This window comes from Caretta caretta, chromosome 4 (assembly GCF_965140235.1).
Source record: "Caretta caretta isolate rCarCar2 chromosome 4, rCarCar1.hap1, whole genome shotgun sequence".
Classification (NCBI taxonomy): Eukaryota; Metazoa; Chordata; order Testudines; family Cheloniidae; genus Caretta; species Caretta caretta.
This window is the reverse complement of record NC_134209.1, coordinates 65,790,854-65,814,891: the sequence shown is the minus strand read 5'-3', so window position 1 is coordinate 65,814,891 and position 24,038 is coordinate 65,790,854. Positions and strand designations below refer to the sequence as shown.

At 38.8% G+C, this 24,038-nt stretch overlaps 1 protein-coding gene across 3 annotated transcripts in view; it reads left to right on the top strand.

Moving 5' to 3' along the window:
- SLC10A7 (solute carrier family 10 member 7) overlaps nt 1-24,038 on the top strand; it is a 195,353-nt gene that overhangs the window by 10,732 nt on the left and 160,583 nt on the right. For all 3 annotated transcript variants that reach the window (XM_048846950.2, XM_048846952.2, XM_048846951.2), the window contains exon 4: nt 1,116-1,191. In XM_048846950.2, the coding sequence (XP_048702907.1) occupies nt 1,116-1,191 (76 nt within the window). The remainder of the gene's footprint in view (nt 1-1,115; nt 1,192-24,038) is intronic.

Genomic DNA, 24,038 nt, shown 5'->3' with positions numbered 1-24,038 from the left:
ACTTGTGTAAGCTTAGCGATTGTGAATAGAAGATGCCCTGCAAGATTAGGGTATTGTGATCTTACTGATGTAATGCCTGCAACATTGCATATGTAATATAAAACTTATTTAAGCCATAGTAGCTACCATTGTCCTGATACGTGAACTCAAGATCCCTTACTTTCAAAAGACACACTGTCAAGTATTTAGGCCTAAAACTTAACCTCCTAAATTTATAGTAATCTGCTGTGGCATGTTCTCATATTAAATATATAATTAAAATAATCAATGATTAATTTTTGTACATTTTACTATTTTTGTGGGATGTACTTAAAACAAACAAAAAGCTTACCTGCTATTTTTCTCTTGTGCTCACTCTGCAGTAGCATTCACAATATACTATACACATTACTAAAGCATCATTGATGCACAAACGAGGACGTGAGCATCACAGCTATTTTAGTTTCTGCGTCCCTAAAAATTAGGGGGAAAAGCAATTGATGTTTGACTAATAGATGTAGAAAAAACCAGTAAGGAAGAAAATGTTTATCTTCAGTCTTCTGAGAGTTTTAAGAGAGAGTGAAAATACATATGAAGATGAAACACTTGACAACTTCTCTAAACATACAATAAATAAACATTTTAGTGGTGTTTTTAAAATATGTTTTAACTAAAAGTAGAAGAGGACAATGTGAACCTAAAATAATGAACCTACATCTTCTCCCTTTGCCACCTTCTTAATGGTCCATGTTTTTAGAACATGGTATCTTCTATAGAAAAATAAATGCATACGTCTTATGTTGCATATTTTCCATTACAGATGTGGTGTTTCAAAGCACTTTACACACATAAATAAATCAAGACTCAATTTTGTGAATTGTAAGCGTTATAATCTCCATGGTACAGATGGGGAAACAGAGTCACTAAGAGGTTAACTGATTTATTCAGGATCACAGAGCAGGGATGATCACAGTGCCATGGATGATAACAGAACACATAAAAGTCTTGCTTCCTAGTGCTGTGCTCTAACCACTAGACAGTTGAGCTTGTGATAAATAATCATTTTTGTTCAGCTTTGATGGTTGTTCAGTGCTAGTGTCTTGCAGTGAATATTGCATTTCCTTTTTTGTGTTTAGTTTGCAGACAGTAGGCTGTATGCCGCCTCCTGTGTCTTCTGCAGTGATTTTAACCAAAGCTGTTGGTGGAAATGAGGTGAGTTTTTATTTTATTCACAATTGATTTTATTTGTTGTTGATTTATACAAAGAACTTTTGTGTAATCAAAGTCATGTGCTAAAATGTACAGCCTGGTGAAATAGAGCTTTTCATATTATTACAGTTTATGAAGACTCTCAAACTTAAAGCATGGATATGAAAAAAGGCAAATTTAAATTTATCATGTAAACTGGGGTTCTCAAAGTGGGGGGGTTGGGACCCCTCGGGGGTTCATGAGGTTATTACATGGGGGGTTGCGAGCTATCAGCCTTCACCCTAAACCCCGCTTTGCATCCAGCATTTAAAATGATGTTAAATATATAAAAAAGTGTTTTTAATTTATAAGGGGGGCACACTCAGAGGATTGCTATTTGAAAGGCGTCACCAGTACAGAAGTTTGAGAACCACTGGTGTAACATCCTGACAAACTCCTGTGGCTACTGAGCCCACTGTTGCTACAAAGTAATATAATCACATCCATCTCTATTATGGTTTATTTCTCCTTCCCCGACCAGTTTGTGTATTTATTCACCTGTTGTATATTGTCTGAATCTTAGATAGTGAGTTCCCTGGGGCAGGGACAGTCTCTATGGTGGTTGTTTGTACAGTGCTTAGTATTATGAGGCCCTAAGCCCTCTTTAGGATCCTGAGGCAATACAAATAATTATTACACACAAAAAGCTACATTTAAAAGACCCTTCAAGGGTTGTAAAGTCAAGTGCTCAGAAAGTTAGGAAATGCCAGAATAAGCAACAGACAACTTTAATTAAATCCCCTTGTGCGTATGCAGTATGATGCAGTCTTTAATTACATGCTCATGTACTGTTTTTTTGCCCAGGATCCCTACCTTATTTAGTGCACATGATGGACAATGCTCACTGAATGGATAGCTGTTCATTACTTTTTTCTCTCCTCATTTACTGCACACTATTCAAACCCTGCTCTGAAGTCAGAATTATTAATTTCCTCTTTGGCTTTTCTGTTGTACTTATTGCTATAGTATCTGAGTACTTCAAAATATTCATGTTTGTTTTCATTGCACACCAGTGAGATTTGGGGGGGGAGGGTATTATCCCCATTTCACAGATGGGGGAATTGAGGCCCAGATGTTTACAGGAGTCTAAGTCTCATTTTTCAAAGGGATTTAGGCACTTATGAGTCTAAATACCACAGATAGTGTATGGGTTTAGACTCCTAAGTGCCTAAGTCCCTTTTGAAGATGAGACATAGGCTCTTAAATCAGTTAGGCATTGTGCTGCTGAGTAAAGCAATGCCTGAATAGCTTTAAAAATCAGGACAAGAGAGATTAAGGGTAGGTCTACACGACCCACTGGATTGGTGGGTAGCGATCGATATATTGGGGTCGATCACGATAAATCGATCCCCGAGTGTTCTCCCATCGACTCCAGAACTCCAGCGCTGTGAGAGGCACAAGCGGAGTCAACAGCAGAGTGGCGGCAGTCGACTCACCGCTGTGAAGATGCCACGGTAAGTCGATCTAGGTATGTCGACTTCAGCTATGCTGTTCTCATAGCTGAAGTTGCGTACCTTACATCGACCATCCCCCTAGTGTAGACCAGGGCTAAGATCAAAAGTATCAACTGAGAAGCTCTAGAACTAATTTTTAGGTGTCCAGGACCTGGTTTTTCTTAGCAAACTTAATTCTGGCATTTTCTAACTTTTGAGTACGTTGCAACTTTAATAATGTTCTTTTAATGTAGGGGTTTTTAAAGTGTAATTTCCTAGGTTTTTTGTTTTTGTTTTAAAGCAAGCTGGTGAAACAGAAATTCAGTCATGAACCATCGTATTGACACCCCCATGGGTTATCAGCAAGGTTGGAACTTTTAAATCCTCTGCCACTTGAGCTCACTGAGCAACTTATAGCGGTAGTACGTTGTCATCCTTTGTGTGGACCAGGTTAGAGGGGGATGAGACATATGCTTTGCCAGTGGGTTGCGCGCACATTTTCTGATATCAGGATTGGTGAAGCTTGGGTGTCTTGGTTCCACACTAGGTTCTGGAGGGGAGTGTGGTCTAGTGGTCACATTTCTGCCTCTGTTCCCCCGAGCCGGACCCTTTCTGCCCTGTCCCCTCCAGACAGTCCCTGTCTCAATCATCTCTGCCTGCCCCCCTTACCCCTTAGCTTCTTGTCTCTTTGCCTAGCCAGTCCTAGTCTCCACCCCCATCTCGGATTTCACATCTTAATACCGATTTCCCTCACTAGCTCATTGTCCCAATCTATTCCCTCACCTTCTTCCCTACCATGTCTGGCTCTTGTCCCTTCTGCATTCAAGTCAGGGTGCATTCTCCTCCAGACTCCCTGGGGACCAGAAGCGGGAGCATTGAAAGCACAGAAGAGACAGTCTCTCTGACAAATTTCTGACAAATTCTACAGAGAATGTGCAATTATTTGTGGTTTACAGCATGGCCAGATTCTGGCTCTTTTGCTGCATGGGAACAGCAAAAGGCAAATGACTGACGCCAGGGCAATGCTTTCTGCCAAATTTCAGTCCTTTGCCCCAAAGCACGGAGGTTCTAGAGCTTCTCAGCTGAATGGTTATGAGAATTTTTTAATGTAGGAAAAACAATGTATTTTTCTCTGTCACTGAAATCACCTCTGATCTGTGAAGTTGTATTCAATACCTGAAGCAAAATTCAGCTTGCATGGTAGTAGTGATTGTTGACTATTATCCCTTCTAGTCTACTGTTGTCTCATCAAGCACTGATTCATCTTCTTACATGATCCTTCTTACTGAGTTAGAGACTTGTTAGGGCTTCAGTAGATTTTATAAGGGTAAAGAATGGAGAGGGTGGTGGATAGTTGCAATATGTTAGTAAGAAACATGAAGTGGTGAGTAGAGATGCCTAGTTTGAAATAGCAGGCATTATTGAGTCTGTCTGGATTCAAGTACTGAGAGGAAAAAGAACCGTGAGTCTTTAAAGGAAGCATTAGACAGTGTGGCCTAAGACAGAGCACTTGACTGGGACACAGGAGACCTGGGTTCTATTTCCAACAGGCCTGTGGCAGAGATGGGTAACTTTGAGCAACTCACTTCACTGTTCAGTGCCTCAGTTTCTCCATCTTTAAAAATGCGGGTAAAGGTGCTTATCTTCTTTGTGAAGCACTTTGAGCTCTTCTGATGGAAAAGCACCATATAAGAAACTCATTAGATAAATGCTATTTTTTTATTATTATTAGGTCTAGATAAGTGCAAGTAAGTATTTGTTAAAATGCTTGGGGAGATAGCTAACACCATTAAGCTAGAAGCCACTGGGATAACTGGAGATTTTGAAGCATAATAATTGGGAAAACTTGGTCATGAAATTATGAAGATAAAGGGAGGATTTTTAAAAAAAAATTTATAAGGATCTATTTTTATATCCGCATATGTACTAGAGGGGACATACTTTTGTTGAATAAGGAGGGTACGGTAAGTGAATTTAATCTTAAGGGTAGTTTGAGTAACTAATTGAGCTTTGTTCATTGATTCTAAATTTCAGCTGTACTGTGATTTTTGGTGCAAAACCAGGTAAATTTAAAAATCCAGTGTTAGTAAAATGAGGAATTTAATTAGGAGCATAAATTGGCATTTATAAAGTTATAATATCTACCAATATTTATGTATTTATTTCTGTTTTGGTCTAAAGAAACTCTAGACCAAAGAATGACCACCAAAGTGCTGGGTGCCCTTGATGCACATTTAAGAACACAATGACTCAGAAGTTACAGAACATAAAACCATCAAAAGCAGTAACACTTCTCTATCTTCCCTCACTTCACACATCATTTGGTCACTAAACACATGACCCGTACAGCATGAAACCTCTAGTGCACTCCACTACCTCTGCCATCCACAATGCCTGCTCAAACAGATTGGCTTTGCAAGAGCACCTGGAAAACCAACAAATTGGGGCTATTTCAGAGTTTGAGGGTCAGAGCAGTTCAGAGGAAACTAGCTTTTATGGGAAGCCTGCTGCCAGTAGTCTCCTGCCTTTTATAGTGAGGGGGGAATCAAGATTGAGGGCCTCTGCTGGTTGCAACTGTGGCATTATGATATGGGGGAGGTATTCTCTCAAGTAGATGGCCTCAAACTCTTTAGGGTTTTGTAGGTCAAAACCAACATCTTAGACTCCACTCTGATATGTGGATGAATGGCAACTTGTTTAAGGTATTTGGGAGCAAAAGTAGAGCTCATAAAAATTTTAGGGAGGAATAAACTTTACAGTTTTTAAGAGAGAAATAAGGGAAATGCAAAGGGGTATGCAAAAGAGAAAAATGGAGTTCAAGTGTCTGGGATGCGAAGATCAATAATAAAATATATTTAAAATACTGTATTGGAGTTCAGAGGGTGGCAAAAGGGGGAATCCAGTGAGGCCATTAAGAAGCTGGGAGAGCAAAATGGTCCTTGAGGGTTTCAAGAAGAGACAGCAGCTGTTCCTTTTCTGCAGATATTAGATGTAAGGGTAGTCATGAATGGCAGTTTTTTTTTCTCTTCCTGCTGCAGGAGATGCTGCACCTGTTGCTGATTAGAAAGAATAGCCTTCTCTGTAGGTCCCCCAGTTCATATCTATTGAGGCAGTTGGGAGGGTCGACAGTGTCAACTCATCCTCATATGTACCTCTGTTCATCTCCCTTTGAAAGAGGCCACACAAATCTTGAGAGTGGGCCATCCTCTCAACTCTCTCTCTGCTCTTGTTCCCTCCTTCCATTTAGCTTTCTCACTAATTCCCCTTTCTTCTTCTATCATTTCCCTCTGTGCACTGATACCTTCATCAATGCTACAAACAAAATTCTAAAACAGCTGCTGCTTATGTCACAAATCATTTAGTTTATTTGGAAAACTAATTTCAGGTCCATGTGTAAATGCGTTGTGTGTAGGAAAACTCTGCTCCCATGAATGCTGGCAGAAAGTAAATACAAAAGGGGCTATTGTGAAAATGACGCATCAAGATCTAATATTTATTTGAGATATTTGCCACGCTATTTGTGTGGCTATACCGTTAATAATTTTTGGGAAATCTCTTGGTACAGGGGAAATACTAGAGAAGGATGGTCATGGAATGAAAACACAGAATTGAAAGAGAGATCTGTTTTCAAATTCCAGCTCTGCCAGCATGCCAGACTCTCATCATGGCCTTGGGAATACCACTAAGGGCCAGACTATTAAAGGTATTTAGATGCCTAAAGATGCAGAATAGGTGCCTGATGAGATTTTCAAAAGCACCTAGGGGCTTATCTCCCATTGATTTTTTTGTTTAAAGAGCAAGGCACTTTTGTAAATCATACAAGATGATTATCTGCACCTAAATACCTTTAAAACTCTGCCCTAAATCTCTCTCTGTTTCTGTAAAATGGGGATTATAATTTTACCAACATTACAGGGAGTTGCGAATTTGTAAAAGAGCTTTGAGATCTTCAGATGGAAGATTCTATGGAAGTGCAAAATATTATTAAAAGGTGTTTGGCAGAGAGCAAGTATAGTCCTTTCTTTGAAAAAAGAGGCTGAAAATTAGATTTGTAAGCCTATCATATTTTTTTGGAAAAAACAATTTGAGATGACTTTTATGGGCAACTTAATGACACATTTTGAAAAGTTTAATTTACTACACAAGAGGCAGGATAGTATTGTGCAGATAAATCACATCAGACAATTTGTGTTATGGAAGACTGACCCTTTACTACTTCACAAGAGGAAATTGTAGAAGTGATTTTTTTTTGTTTTGTTTTTTATTTTGACAGTAAATTAAAAAAACTGTAGTCTAAATAACTCCTTAATTTTAGTAAAATTGACTTCTATTTTTGTATGTTCCTCCTGGCTTTGTATATACTGGATTTGGTGCTTCCAAAATAAGATGCTGCTATATATTCAAGGCAGAGGACTTGTAAATACAAAAGACTGAAATACAATGAAAAAGCTAATAAATGTATTCCAGGACCAAGATAATTGGGGAAAATACTAAAACTGATTTTTAAATTTTGTTTATTTAAGGATGTGTAAAAGATAAAAACCAAATTGTAAAATGAAAGGTATACAAATAGTTATTTTCTCTTTGATTTCTTTCCTGAAAGGCTATGTACAAATAAATAAACGAATAGTTTTAACTGATATTTTAAAATGAACTGCATGAGAGTTGTCACACTGGCAAATAAATACTGGAAAATTCCAGTGATTTTTTTTATTAAAAACAAACAAAAAAGGTGAACCCTAACAACATGGTAAAGTCAGAAGAAAGATATTGATTTTTCTAAAAATATCAGAAAGCTTCTTTGAACTGTGTGTATATGTACATTAACCTTTTAAAAACAAAATACTATGAATTTAAAGGAATGTGCAAGCCTTAATGTTTTGTGTTTCTTACTTTGTACCACTGTGTGGGGTATTATTTGACACTGGATGGTAACGCACAAATATTATGAAAGAAGATCACTTAAGACCTGTACAGGAAATATGCATATTGCAATGTTTGGCTTCCTTCTCTAATATAACCTTTTTGTGACGGAATGTTAAATCTTCTCAAGTGATCTTTCCGAAGATGTTATGAAATGTAACTATAACCTGGAAGCTATAGTATGTGTTAAAGGATATTTTTTCAGATTTTGGCATGTGTGTGGAGGGGGTGGGGTCGGGAAGAGTGCAGGACTAGTCCTGAAGGGCTGCATTTGTGAAAAGCTTTAGTTAAGCTGCACTGTACACGTACACATGCAGAGAAATAACTATGAGCATGCACTTCGGGTATACAAAGGGAACTGCCTATTATTACTGAGAAGTGGTCCATCTCCTGTATTCTGGTATTATTTTCTATACATCCTAATATGGTGTTTACATTTTTCACCACTGCTTTGCTTTGAGCAAATAGCTTTTATTTTACTGTCAGATGAGGCTCAGTTGTTTTTCCATTGAATGGTTTGTTTGTACCTATCAGTGCATATGAGTAGTCCGAATTGTGACTTACAAATCGGGACTTAATCTGCCACAGTATCCGTTAAGAACCTCTAAAGTTCCTCACAGTCTTTTCAAGTCTTGACTAACCTAAAACATATTGATATCTGCAATTTTTTCTCCCACACTGTTTATATGTATTTAACAGCAGTAGTTCTAGTACAGATCCATAGGATGCCTCCTGTTAACCTTGTGAAAAGTTGAAAATTGACCACTTAGTCCTACTCTTTGTTTTTGCGAAAAGGAGGACTTGTGACACCTTAGAGACTAACAAATTTATTTGAGCATAAGCTATGGTGAGCTACAGCTCCACTGCATCACTTCATCGGATGCATGCAGTGGAAAATATAGTGGGGAGATTTATATACACAGAGAACACGAAACAATGGGTGTTACCATACACACTGTAATGAGAGATCAGGTAAGGTGAGCTATTACCAGCAGGAGAGCTGGGGGGGGAACCTTTTGTAGTGATGATCAAGGTGGGCCATTTCCAGCAGTTGACAAGAACGTGTGAGGAACAGTGTGGGAGGGGAATAAACACGGGGAAATAGTTTTACTTTGTGTAATGACACATCCACTCCCAGTCTTTATTCAAGCCTAAGTTAATTGTATCCAGTTTGCAAATTAATTCCAATTCAGCAGTCTCTCGTTGGAGTCTGTTTTTGAAGGTTTTTTGTTGAAGAATTGCCACTTTTAGGTCTGTAATCGAGTGACCAAAGAGACTGAAGTGTTCTCCGACTGGTTTTTAAATGTTATAATTCTTGACGTCTGATTTGTGTCCATTTATTCTTTTACGTAGAGACTGTCCAGTTTGGCCAATGTACATGGCAGAGGGGCATTGCTGGCACATGATGGCATATATGACGTTGGTAGATGTGCAGGTGAACGAGCCTCTGATAGTGTGGCTGATCTGATTAGGCCCTATGATGATGTCCCCTGAATAGATATGCGGACACAGTTGGCAACGGGCTTTATTGCAAGGATAGGTTCCTGGGTTAGCGTTTTTGTTGTGTGGTGTGTGGTTGCTGGTGAGTATTTGCTTCCGGTTGGGGAGCTGTCTGTAAGCAAGGACGGGCCTGTCTCCCAAGATCTGTGAGAGTGTTGGGTCGTCCTTCAGGATAGGTTGTAGATCCTTGATGATGCGTTGGAGAGGTTTTAGTTGGGGGCTGAAGGTGACGGCTAGTGGCGTTCTGCTATTTTCTTTGTTGAGCCTGTCCTGCAGTAGGTAACTTCTAGGTACTCTTCTGGCTCTGTCAATCTGTTTCTTCGCTTCAGCAGGTGGGTATTGTAGTTGTAAGAACGCTTGATAGAGATTTTGTAGGTATTTGTCTCTGTCTGAGGGGTTGGAGCAAATGCGGTTGTATTGTAGAGCTTGGCTGTAGATAATGGGTCATGTGGTGTGGTCTGGATGAAAGCTGGAGGCATGTAGGTAGGCATAGCGGCCGGTAGGTTTCCTGTATAGGGTGGTGTTCATGTGACCATCGTTTATTAGCACCGTAGTGTGTAGGAAGTAGATCTCTTGTGTGGACTGGTCCAGGCTGAGGTTGATGGTGGGATGGTATATGCCATCATGTGGCAGCAATGCCCCTCTGCCATGTACATTGGCCAAACTGGACAGTCTCTATGTAAAAGAATAAATGGACACAAATCAGACGTCAAGAATTATAACATTCAAAAACCAGTCGGAGAACACTTCAAACTCTTTGGTCACTCGATTACAGACCTAAAAGTGGCAATTCTTCTTCAACAAAAAACCTTCAAAAACAGACTCCAACGAGAGACTGCTGAATTGGAATTAATTTGCAAACTGGATACAATTAACTTAGACTTGAATAAAGACTGGGAGTGGATGTGTCATTACACAAAGTAAAACTATTTCCCCGTGTTTATTCCCCTTTCCCCCCTCTCCCCCCCACTGTTCCTCACATGTTCTTGTCAACTGCTGGAAATGGCCCACCTTGATCATCACTACAAAAGGTTCCCCCCCCCACTCTCCTGCTGGTAGTAGCTCACCTTAGCTGATCACTCTCTTTACAGTGTGTATGGTAACACCCATTGTTTCATGTTCTCTGTGTATATAAATCTCCCCACTGTATTTTCCACTGCATGCATCTGATGAAGTGCGCTGTAGCTCACGAAAGCTTATGTTCAAATAAATTTGTTAGTCTCTAAGGTGCCACAAGTACTCCTTTTCTTTTTGCGGATATAGAAACATGGCTGCTACTCTGAAACCTGTCTTTGTTTTTGGTCTCTTAGCCAGTTTCTGATTAATGGCAGAACCTTAACTCCAACCCTGTTTCCTTAATATCCTCTTATTTACCAGGTACTGATGTAATATGCAACTGGGGAATTGTGCATGCAAATAGATATTTACACACACATTCTAGTTAACATATGTAGCTACCCATTTTGCATTCATATATATATATATATATATATATGTTTAGCTTAAACTCTGATTATTGAACTTTTATTAGTCGATTTGTGGGAGCAAATAAATGAGGAAATAATTTAGAGGCCCAGTCCTGCAAAGGCATAATTCTGAGTTCAATACATTACACGTATGATTTTCAAAAGCATTTAACATTGCTCTTAAGCCAGTGGGAGCAGAGTTAAGCCAACAAAGAATACTTTTAATAATCCCCACCTTTATTGTCTTACGCCAAAGTTTTGTGCATCCGAAACTGTATTGAATTCAATGGGAATTGTAAGTGACCTTCACCATTTTGATTTATTAACTGTAGGCATTAGTGTTGGGGGAACTTTTATCTAATCTTTCTTTCTATTTACTCTTTGCCTGTATGCCCCCAGAATGCCCTGGTTGTCTGCTGAAAGAAGCCCCTCTTTTCACCTTGTAAAGTCTGCTGGAGAGTACTTGTCTCACAAAAGATAGGGCTGGAGAAGTTGCTTTATCCCTTTCTCGCTACAGATCTAAGGCGTATTAGAGCAGGGATTTTCTCTGTACCCTTTGTAACATACACAGGAACCATCCCTCTATTCCAGTGCATCTTGAGAAATATCTTAGAAAGTGCATTTGGGCTGAGGAAGGACATAGTTGAGCTCCCCTCCTGTGCTGCTCTCTGAGGACTCTTTTTCAGCTCACTTATTTATTTCATTTCTCATGTGGTGGCTCATTGAGGCTGAGGCCCCATTGTGTTCGGCACTGTACAAAAGTATAACAGAGTCCTTGCCCCAAGAACTTACAATCTAAATATTAGACTGCAGACAGCCGGTGGATGCAGCAAATAGATGACTGGAGCAGAAGGAGACAATGAGATAATAATTACTTAGGCCTGGTCTACACTAGAGTGCGGGGGATCGATCTAAGTTACGCAACTTCAGCTACGTGAATAACGTAGCTGAAGTCGACGTACATAGACCTATTGAATGTAGTGTCTTCACTGCAGTGAGTCGACTGCTCCTGCTCCCCCGTCGACTCTGCCTGTGCCTCTCATGGCGGTGGGGTACGGGAGAGCGCTCGGGGGTCGATTTATTGCATCTAGACTAAACACAATAAATCGACCCCCACTGGATCTATCGCTGCCCGTCGATCCAGCGGGTAGTATAGACATACCCTTAGAGTGAGACGACACTGTTGCCAGAGGCAGGAGGGTAAAGGATAGGTTAAGGTGGGTTTAAGACATCTTTATGCCCTCTCAATTCTGTGTTGCTCCAGCTCCTGGAGCAGTCCTCAATTTAGACAACCCAGAGTTACACCTGCCTCCCTGGACTGCCCTTTGGGCTGCAGTACTGCCTGGAATCTTCACAGTGCTTTGTGCATTTGCTCTGCCCTGACATGCTCCTTACACCAGGGCTTGCGAGCGAGCCTTCAGAAGGCAACCTCACAATCTGGCCTCATCTGACCATGGGCTTTCAGGAGCCCTTTTATGCTGCTCTGGCCCTTTTTACCTGGTGTAGAGAGGTTAGAATGGGTGAGGATCTCATCTCCACATTTGACAAAACATGCCCTGATTGAATCCAAAGACATTTGCAAAACCTTTGCCGTGGCCCATGTGCAATTTATGCACATTTATGAGTACACAGAAGTTAGCCACACATTTATATGTGGCTTGAGCTTCCTTAGCAGCATGGTTTTTTGGCATAGTAAGGAAGGGTGTGCACAATGTATTGCCCAGGCACAGCAAAAGATTTTTAGAAGGCTCATTACTTGGTCAAATAAGAGCCACTTTTCATTAGACACTGAAAGACGTTTTCCATTGAGGGCTATTACCTTGCTAAATTTCAAGTTCATACCCCCAATGGTTGAGAAGAGAGGTTGCAGAAATTTTATTATATAAACAGGGAAAGTGTTTTTCTTCACTTTCCTTTACTCAAAAATGACAGAACCATTTTTGTATAAGCTTTCAATCACAATTGGAAATTTTCATTCTAAAGGTGAAAGTTTCAGAAAGTCATAAAGCCCAGATTTTTAAAGGTAATTAGGCAATGCTGTATTCCGTGTTCCAACGCCGATCTGATTTAGGTGCCTAAATCATGTGAAATTTAGGTGCCTAAATCAGTTAGGCATTGCAATGCTGAGTCGCTGCAATGCCTAATTAAGTATTTTAAAAATCTGGGCGTAAGTGACTGAAAACGGGTTCACAATAGAAATGGCTGATGTCACAGTTACTGGGCTGCATCCTTGTCCCTTTTTGAGGTCTCTGAGTGCTCCCCCACAGCAGTCAGGCTTTGGCCTGTTACCTCTCCTGCAGTGGGATTCTGTGGTTCTCCCACTCTCAGATCAGGGCCTAGGCTACCATCCCCTGGGTACCAAGTGTGACTAATTCAGCAGGTCCAACTGGGGTTGGAGCCTGCAAGCATTTCTCTTTGGAAACCTGTGTATCTTACATTAGTAAGGATACAGACACAGCTTTTTCAAAACAAAGCCCAAGAGAAGTAGATTTAAAATAAAGAGGCCTGTATTCCCTTAGATTATTTTAGCCTCTCTATCTATAGCTCAGGTGGGTCTGGCTTGTTCCCCATTTCTGAGTTGGAAAAAATAGCCTACATGGCTTGCAACTTGGTCCCTCTGTCTTTTTCTGTCTCTCTCAGCGTATGTCTACGCTCTGAGTTAATGGTATAAATTCCAGCTCGAGGAGATACACATGCACTAGTTCCGATGAAGCTTGTTCACTAAAAATAGAGTAGCCATGACAGTGTGAGCAGTGGGAGGGGATTAGCCACCGCAAGTACGTTCCTAGCATCTCAGGCAAGATTGTGTTTGGGTTGGCTAGGCCCTCCCACCACTCATGCTGCGGCGGCTACCTTCTATTTTGAGCACACCAGCTTGATCAGAACTAGCCTGGGTATGCCCCCTTGAGCGGGGAATTATGCCCCCGTTTCAAAGTGTAGATATACCCATAGTCATTCAGTCTTTTTACAGACTCCTTCTGGCCGGCCAGCCTCTCTGACCAGCTCTTCCCTCCCTTTCTATCAGGATTATGTTTAGCCGACCAATGTCTTTGGAACTCCCCGTGTTGCCAGTGTTGGGGCTGAGGAGTTCCTCATATGGCTATAAACCTGGCTATTGTTTGAGGGAATGTTCCTTGTCTAGGCCATTGTTTTATCTTTCCTACATTCCTTAAGCTCCCTGTGATTTAACTCTGTGCTTTCAGGTAGGTGTTCAATAATAAAGTCCCTGGCCATTACCATCAAGCAGCCTCCAGCTCCAGATTACAATTGGATCTGTGCGCATGGTACATTGAGCTCGTGGCAACTGTCAAATACATGGGCAGCGCCATGCAGTGCCAGAGGATGCTCAAAAGATGTGAACGCTCCTATAACAGCAGCTTCTGCTGTGCTTCAGGCCCCTCTCTGTCACAAAGCTGCAGATCTCTAGACCCCTGGTTATACCAGCTCTGTTTTATGAAAGTGAAACAAGCGCACTGAAGAACACTGGACTGACATTTTGGATTCTTGTAATCTTCGTCAGTTGCTCCATTTTAAGCGGCAGGACAAGAGCAGAAATGGGGCTATCCTAAGCTGAACCCAGCAACCGCTTCCATCTGCACTGGTTGGCTTTCTTGGAATGGACATATTATTAGGACAGAAGACCAATGAATTACGATGTATGCTTACCAAAGAATGTCTCTACAATGGCCATTGATGACATGGTCATCAAAACCTTCGGTGACACAATAAGTTGAACTTAATATCCAAGTAGACCTTGTTATATGGATGGAGCTTGATCTGCAAGGAGGCTATGGCCCTTTGGGATTTGCCATGATGAAAATGATTCAAGCAGGTAACAATGTCACACTGAACAGGGAAACTGGTCACATCATATTAATTAAATATATTCCACAGTTATTCACACCTCATGCAATTTTAATTCTTGCCGTTGCTTACATTCTAACAAAATTTTATAGAATAGGTGGTGTTTATGAACAGTATTCATTTGGTTGGGAAGTACCATTATTTTTTCACAGTGGCATATTGAATCCTACTGCCAGACATCTGTAGTTTCCACTATGCCTTTTACCGTAATAGCATAACAATAGGCAGGTATGAACAGAAGGGGAGCCCTTCCTGTCCTGTCTGCTTCTACTGCAGAGGGCATTGGATTTGCAAGAAGGCATTATCTCTGGTAGTTTTATTAAAGATTATTATTAAAGATTCTAAAAATCAAGAGATTTTTCCTGATTTGGCCTCCTAAATTGATGGGTTGATTTTTTCAGTGCTCAGCACCTAGCAGCAATGAATGACTAGAATTGGTGCCTCAATGTTTTTTAAATTAGCCCTCTTTTAGGAGCCTAACTCTTTCAAAAGTAGGAGCCTAAAATCTTGACCTCCACATTAGAACTCCTGGTAAACTCTGCATGGGTTTGCCAAAGTAATGGCCTGTAGCCTTTACCAATTCATCATGCTTAAGACTGCCGTAGCAGAGTACTCAGCTAGGCAGTGGAGATTTTTTTTTTCAGGTGTTTGCTGCTGCATAGCATGTTTTCTGCAATGCAGAACCAAACACTGAACCTCCCTACCACCATTTGCTTCCATAATTGACATCCGTTAACATGGATGGATGGGAAATATGTATGAGTGGCAATAGCAGAGTGTTATTCATTGTGCTCAACTACATGCATGCAGCTCCAATAGAAGCTGTTGGTATTTGGAAATGCATATCTGAGGGAAGAACTTAGTTCAGAATGTTTTGTACAAAAATTCAATATTTGAATAAGAACTACAGTGAGCAAACAAGCCAACAGCTGATTGCATCGGCAAGAGAGAAAGAGGCAGCCACAAGAGCCTCAATTTCTAGTAATTGTGTAGCCTACAAACTAAAAAATACCCCAACCCTTGAAATACGTTTGAGCTAATGAATCCAGAACTATGGTTTGTTTTCAGAGTTTAATTTGGCAGTTTACATGTGTTACTTATATACAATTTTGAATCCTACAAAAATGTGTGGACTTGGGTTTTTTAAAATAATTTATAACTGCAGCAGAATTCTTTATTAAGTTTTTAATGTATAAAAGTTGTGTGGGGTCTACACATAAATAGATCTTGTTCATGATACTGTTATATTTTATAAATGTTTAATTTAGTTTGCTTGTTATTCAAAGCATAATGAAAAATCAGCATTGTAGAAATGTTATCTTCTCCGTTCCAGCTATGTATCCGAATCCTTTTCAAAGGATATCTCTGAGTCCCATAGGCCAAAGTAAATTATTACATGTGGTGAACTCTAAGTTATCGAGCAAGGTCATGGCAGTGAGAATATTTCAGAAAGGTTTTATCTTTGCTTGGAAAGCAAATGAAACCTCTCATCATCAACTTTAAAGTTATAGTTGTAAGAGAATTTTCACTAGGGGTGAAAGATCAAGTTCATGGGAGACATAATTCATTCTAAAAAGTTATTCCTCAGACATAACACTGGGAGATGAAACATTCACAGAGATTTTCATGGTGGTGGTGGGGTATTTGCATTCACTAATATTGAAGATCAGAATCATTGTAACTTTTCACAATCTATTCTGGTTTTAGTCCAAGTTTTCCTAAGTGAGGAAGACATTCATTCTGTGATGATTTAAGAACTTAATTTTTTAAAATATTCGTTATTTTACAGCTATCATAATTTTTATAGTGTGCACCTTTTAGAGTGTTTAATCAGTAATACCTGTTCTTCTATTATTAATTTGTTAAATAGTAGCACTTACGGAGCCTAGATGATTAGAGCTCTATTGTGCTAATGAACGGACGCATACACAGTGAGACCATCCCTGCACTGAAGTGCTTATTATCTATAATAATGAGAAAAACAAAAGGTTGGAAGGGAGTCAGGTACAGAGAGGTAAAGGGAATTGTTCAGGGTCACAAAGCAGGTCAGTGGCAGAGCAGAGGGAATAGAACCCAGATCTCCTGATTCCCATTCTAGAATTCTGTCCACTAGACCACTATTTATTTGCCCCGTTATCTAATAGACTTGTATATGATTTTAATCGATCAATGATACACCTGTCACAGATTATGGCAACCTGCACCTGTATTACCACTCTGTGGTCCGGCAAGGGCACCTGCTCCAGGCTCCTCTGCCATCATCTCTTTTGGGTGGAGACCTGAATCTTTCTCCCTCCTGATTGGGGTATTTCAGCTGCACAATTCTCTGACTATGCTGTAATATCCCCAGCAAAAAAGACTGCCTAAGCACGCCTGTTTTGCTTCTCTCCTCAGAGGCAGAAAGCAGTGTAGTTGTCCATAGTTACACTACCACACAGCTTTTCCTAAGCAAGCACATTTATTCTGAGGGTAAAAACATTACAGCGAAACATACAAAAGAATCTACACACATGCAAATAAACTTCCCGAAGATCATCCCCTAACTCCAAGAAGGGCTCTGCTTGGTGAACAGTCCTTCAGACCCCACCCAGGGTTTGTCAGTCACATGTTCATAATAGCTTTAATTCAGAACAAGGATGCAGACTGAGCCAAGTCCTTCTAACTCTTCCCAGGAAGGATTGGGGCCCCCTCTTGGACCAAAGGTCCTGTCCTTTTGCTGGATCAGAAAGAAGGCCCTGAGTCAACTCAGGCTGTTTATGCTACAATCCTTTCTTTGTCTGTTGGTCCCTGGAGACTTCAGTTTGAAGGAGTTTGCGTGAGCCTGTCTCTAAGTGGTGGTAGCTCTCTGCAGGTGTTACAATCTGAGTGAATTTGCGTAACCATACCCCACTATTCTTAGTTCCTGGAGCACTGTGGTCTTCCCTCCCGCATAGAATTACATACAGTCCCTGCTTGGCCTGGAATGATACATAAGATTATTTCAGTAAGGTTTGTCCAGAATGTTGCAGGAAATTGCCATGCCTGTCACAGCACCCACTCCAGTAATGTCTGAGTGCAGTAGAAATCTGTTCAGTAGTTTGTGCCCTCTTCAACAACCATTTCTGGGGGATGGTGTTTTGATACCTGCTGGCCTATGACAGCTGTCCTTTGTTAGGAGGGCTGCTAGTGGCCAATCCCTTTCCTTTTAAAAGGTGGGCAATGGGATTGGGCAATGATATGCCACTTGTAATAGCATAACAATAGGCAGGTATGAACAGAAGGGGAGCCCTTCCTGTCCTGTCTGCTTCTACTGCAGAGGGCATTGGATTTGCAAGAAGGCATTATCTCCGATAGTTTTATTTATATCCGCTTGTTTACACACTATTCAAATTCTAGGCCAAATTGACTCTACTTTTAAATCCTTCACATGATATTAAAACAAGAATATTTGCTTTAGGGTGCGCTTCTTTTATGTACTATAGATACAAATCTTAAGTACTTGTCTATTTAACCAGTATATTTAAATTTCTTTTAAAATATAAGTTAATTTAAAAAGAAGCATGTTGATAATGGGAATTGTGGAAAGTTCTGTCTGTCTTGGAAAGTAAGTATGTGCTGTCAGGATCTTCCTACTTTGAGAAAAATATTTTGTTTCTTGTGCAAGTTATTTCCTTGTAAATGTTTTTGAAATTATGTAATTTTATTACCAAAAAAACTATTTTCAGAGGAAGTTACAGTTGGATTGTTAAACATCCAAAATTGAATAAATGATAAACTTAAGTTCAAATATAGAACTGTAGTTCTATTTTTATGGATACATTGATACTGTTTTAAATTACACAATCATATGTTGTTTGCAAAATATTACATATTTTTTTCTTAGAGCTATATGTGCAGTCTCTAAAAAAATAAATAAATTAAAAAAAATCCTGGTTGCATTTACTTATAGTTTCATTGCCCCAATGGTGTAATGTGTATTTATTGAGCTAGACTTTTTTTTATATGTTCTCTAAGGTATCTATTTTAATAATTAAGTAACAGCCATATATTATACAATTTATTTTCAGCCAGCAACACAGCTTGCTTAAGGTGCAAGTCTGGAAGGAATTGCTCAGTATTATCCTATTTACAAACTTTTGTGGCCTACAAATACTATCATGTTCCTATATGTACTTCTTATGTAGATTATTTTCATGTGACCTGATAGTCATCTCATGATGTTTTTGCATAAGTGTAGCTCTTCTTGAATGTAAAAAGTTTTATTCCTGATTTTCACAAGTGCAATTAGAGCAGGACAGTGGGCTCTGTTTGTCTGGAATACACACAGAATAGCATGCAATACTACAGTATGCTTAAGGCCCTTCGTTTTCAAATTTTATTGATGTTTACCAAAATATTTTCAGGTTTTATGGAAGCTGTTATTGCATTGTTGATTTTTCACCCGAATTTTGGACTAGTCAAGTACATGAAAATACTTTGTTAAGATAATCCAATATATTATATTACATAGATGTATTTGTTAGAAAATTACTCTAAATGTAAATGTGAGGCTGATTTAAATTAAGACCATGTTGTGGAAGATACATACACACATATGTGTTTATATGTGTACTTAATGGTAATGTACAGTTCATGAAATAAATTACAGCATTAATCTGCCTTTACTTTCAGCATTCTTACTTTTTTGCTATTTGTTGCTTTTTTGATCCTCTTTTTCCCCAATATTAACCTCAGTATTTACCCAGAAAACTGTAAAGTTAATATTTGCACAGATTTTCACCCATTTAATTTTTGTAATAAATGCAGTTAAATTGCTGGAAAATTTAAAACAAAATACAAATAAAAAATGAAGGGCCTTGAGGATGGTATACACGAATCCCTAATGAAAAGAAAGTCATTCACCACTACTATTGCTTCATAAACTCTACCATTGTGATCCCATAACTGACAAGTACATAACCCACTACCCCTGGCTTTTCAAACCCTCCTGACAGTCCCACCTGACAAGTCTCCAGACCGTTCCCAGATGTAAAAATTCTCTTTGCCTACAAGTAATGGCAAAGTGCCTGACGAGCACTTGCATTTCTCTGTTTTTTAAATTTGGTTCTTTTCCATATTTTAAAAATCTAGGCATTACTTTCAAAACCCTACATTAATGAAATTTTATAGTTAATATTTTACATGCACAAAAGAATGAGAAATTTGGAGTAACGGTTTCCACAATACCTATGATTCAACCACATTGCATGAAAGTCCAAAATACTACATGTGTCTGGGGAAGCTGAGTCACAGTTGAATGAATGGTAACCAAACTTTGTTTTCTGGCTGCAGTGTGTGAAAATTCTATTGCATTAACAGGATAGAGGGCTTTAAATATATATATATATATATATATTTTGTTCTTGCTGTTCATATACTTCACTGCACTCCATTAAATAAGCTTGTTACCTTGTTTGTAAAGACCATCCTGAATTTAATTGCCTTCCATGTATGTACTAATTATGCTCTTCCACATTTGTCAGCCAGTTTTAGCATATTACCTTGTAATCCTTCTTCCAGGTTACAATATGCAACATGATTAAAATCTGTAGGGAAGGATTCTGTCTCCCTGCATCCTAAACTGCTTACTCTCAGCAGTATCCTCTGCCTCCGTTACTTAAAACAAAGCTTTATCTATTTAAAAAAGAAAAGGAGTACTTGTGGCACCTTAGAGACTAACCAATTTAATTTCATGCAGTTGATAGATTTCCACTCCATACGGCTAAATGCAGTGCCTTGCATAATGACAGGTTTCAGAGGAACAGCCGTGTTAGTCTGTATTTGCAAAAAGAAAAGGAGTACTTGTGGCACCTTAGTACTCCTTTTCTTTTTGCAAATACAGACTAACACGGCTGTTCCTCTGAAACTTATCTATTTAAGTAGCTCACAGCATGTACTAACCTAACATACAGTATCTCTGAGGAAGGCAGCTTCCTTATTAGATTGTGTTGCTGGGTGGTTATTTTATTTTTTTAGAGTCTTTCATGTTTTTAATCCATCTTTTTGGAAATTAGTGCTGTTATACAGTATAAGCCAAATTAAGCAACTTGTTGTTAGAGTTCCCCTATGTTTCAAACTTCTGTCTCTTTTTGAATCTTGTGGGAGGAGAAAAATGTCATTGTGTTGGGCTCTATCCTCCTATATTGTATACTGTAATCTGAAGTTTTATGATGTGACACTGCTCTTGTTAAAGTTTTCTTCAATTATAAGAAGCAATTGTTGTATTGGGTTTTCCCAGATACTAGTTGCTATGGGCAAGAGAATGAACATTTATGTTAGGTAGCGGTACCTGAGAGCTCAGGGCCTGATTCTCTTCTCATTTGCACTAACATAAAATAGAAGTAATTCCGTTGAAGTCAAAGCAGTTACACTGGGGTAAAGAAAATCAGGCCTATGGTGTTTGCAGAGCCTGATTTAATCAACACTAATTGTCCTTGGCTAGTCTCCTTATGCAAAGTGTCCTGTTGACACAAAATGGTTAAATGTTTTTTTAGCACAGCATTGTATTCTCATCCATTAATTGCCGACATGTTTACAAAGAAATTTAGGTAACAATTAAACGAAATTCAGGGACTCAACAGTATCACTGCACTGTTTAAAATGGCAAATAAAGTCAAGATTTCACTGTGGCCCATTGCAATAGATTTTATAGAAGAGAGAGCCTTGTCTGTGGTTTAAGTGATACTTGTATCTTTGTTGACTCATTCTTAGAACATTATTACCATTTATCTCAAAACTTTTCCTGTTGTATGTTGTTCTTCAGGAGACATAAATTAATCTATCCCAATAATTATTCAGTTCCAAGGGAGTATACAGTAAAAACTTTTATAGGTTGAACAATTGCCTGACTTTGAGATGAGAAATAAGTTAACAAATATGACAGTTTTGCAACAAATGTAGCTCTGCAACATGGAAAAATGTATGGAGTTACCCTGAGTATCCCTTCCTAAGTCCCAAGCCCTGATGAAGGTAGACGTCCACAATTTTGTTGCATTGGGGTGGAGGAAGGGTGCTCTTGTAGCTCCCAGGATCCTCGGTGAATTTCACCCAAAGTGATTTACAGCTGTTTTCTGCTAGTTCTGTTCATACATCTTGGATGTGAATGAAAAAAATAACATGCACATACAGAGTCTGCAATGAATCATGCGGCAATACTCATTTCTAGTTCAATGTCAAGGATAACAAATTGTCTGAAAAATTGTACATAAAATACATGTACCATTTGTTTAAATCGGAGACAGAATCTAGAGTGTCTAGTATTGGGAGCTGGGTTAAAGGTTCCCTACTTCTGCCACTTAAAATATGTATTTTAATTAGGGCTGTTGATTGATCGCTGTTAACTCACTCGATTAACTCAAAAAAATTAATCACGATTAATCACAGTTTTAATTGCACTGTTGAACAATAGAATACTAATTTAAATTTATTAAATATTTTAGATGTTTTTCTACATTTTCAAATATATTTATTTCAATTACAACACAATAGAAAGTGTACAGTGCTTACTTATTTTTTATTACAAATATTTGCACTGTAAAAATGATAAACAATAGACAAAGTATTTTTCAATTCACCTAATACAATACTGTTGTGCAATCTCTTTATTGTGAAAGTACAGTTTACAAATGTAGATTTTTTGTTGTTACATAACTGCTCTCAAAAACAAAACAATGTAAAACTTTAGAGCCTACAAGTCCACTCAGTCCTACTTCTTGTTCAGCCAATCGCTAAGACAAACAAGTTTGTTTACGTTGACAGGAGATAATGCTGCCCGCTTGTTCACAATGTCACCTGAAAGTGAGAACAGATGGTTCTCATGGCACTTTTGTAGCCAGCATCCCAAGATATTTACATGCCAGATGCACTAAAGATTCATATGTCCCTTGATGCTTCAACCACCATTCCAGATGATGGGTTCTGCTCTGTAGAAATAATCAAATGGGGTATTGCAGGTTGACATCATGGAAAACCTTTCAATAGAAGAAAATTTTTTTTGAACAAATGTGTATTAAGGCCATAAAAAGAATGCTGATGTTTGTGAGGTTACTTAGCTGTGTGGGCTAATCCATGCTTACCCAAACAACATGCACATTTGGATATAAAGCAAGCAGAACTTACTTTAATCATATTAATTAAAAATATACATAACAGTTTTGTGCTCCATCAGATGTTCACTGTTTCCATTGCCAGGGGGCCCTATGGAGCTCAGAAGTAGTGGATAGGATTACTACAGAATGAGTGATCTGTAGTGTAAATTTCTTCTCTGTAATCTGATTTGCTGACTCTCCACTGCTTTCATCACACTCTCTAAACATGGCTAAAAAGACCTTCTTGTGCCTAAACACCACCTATATGGAGCAGTCTTGCTGTTGAGTTCCTGCCTTCTGTATCATTCTAGAAGCTTTCATGAGGGTATAAGCAGCAACATCCTCCGTTCTGATTCACTGAGCTTATAAAAAATTCTTAGCTGTTAAATCAGAATGTATAGTATTTAAAGCCATCTCTTGGAGTCTTTTACAGACTAGTCAAGAAAAGCCATGTCTTAGAAAAGTGTGGAAGTTCAGATGACAATAGCAGAGAAACAGTAGGCACTGGCATCTTCAGAACGAAGATTAAAGACCCACTGGTGATTCAGGAAATAATTATTTTATTTTATTTCTCCAGTGGAGGTATTTGCATGCAAAGAAAATTTTTGTTCCTTTTAGGAGCACCTGTACTCATTGTAAAAAGAAAAGGAGTACTTGTGGCACCTTAGAGACTAACAAATTTATTTGAGCATAAGCATTCTCCACTAGAAGTCAGTCTAGTAGTGATGTCGTAGTTATTTGCAGTGTGGATGATTATTATGTCACAAACAGAAAAATGACTTCTAGTGGGGAGTAACCAGTATGAGCAAATCAGTTCCTAAGGAGTAAACACCCTGTTTTTATACAAATAACAATAACATTTAAAAAAGGGGGGAGATGTATTCAGTCTTCATAAACAATTTAGTCTCTAAGGTGCCACAAGTACTCCTTTTCTTTTTGCGAATACAGACTAACAGGGCTGCTACTCTGAATACTATGATCGTTATCTCAATTACACCATCTGTAAGGCCCACGATGTTTAAAGGAGTTGGGGAGAAAAACCAAACAAAACAATCACATACCAACACTAGCTTAAAGGAGATCTCCTTTTGCCTTTTATCCTGTTTCAAAACATTCACCTTGATTTTTTCCCTGCCCCCAGCAATAAATAATAAATAAAAAAGGAGTACACTAAAGAATGTCTGCTAGCTAAAACATTATCTCTAATTGTACCTATAATGCTTCCTAGTTCCAGCTGTATTATTTAACTTTGTTTCTTTTTATTTATTATTTAAGGATGCAGTTGCTCTCTGGAAATCTTTGAACAAATTCCTTAAACCATATACCCATAACAGATTTGACTCTTAGCTACAAAAAGGTTAACATAGGTGTCTTAGAAACAATATAGACAGAAATAGTTTGATAATCCTGAGTTAAATCTTAGCATGGACCTCATCTTCAGAGAGAAATCATCTCTGATATTTCCCCTTTTATGGCTAATCACAGACTGCTTTCTCTTCCAGTATCATCAGATAAATTCC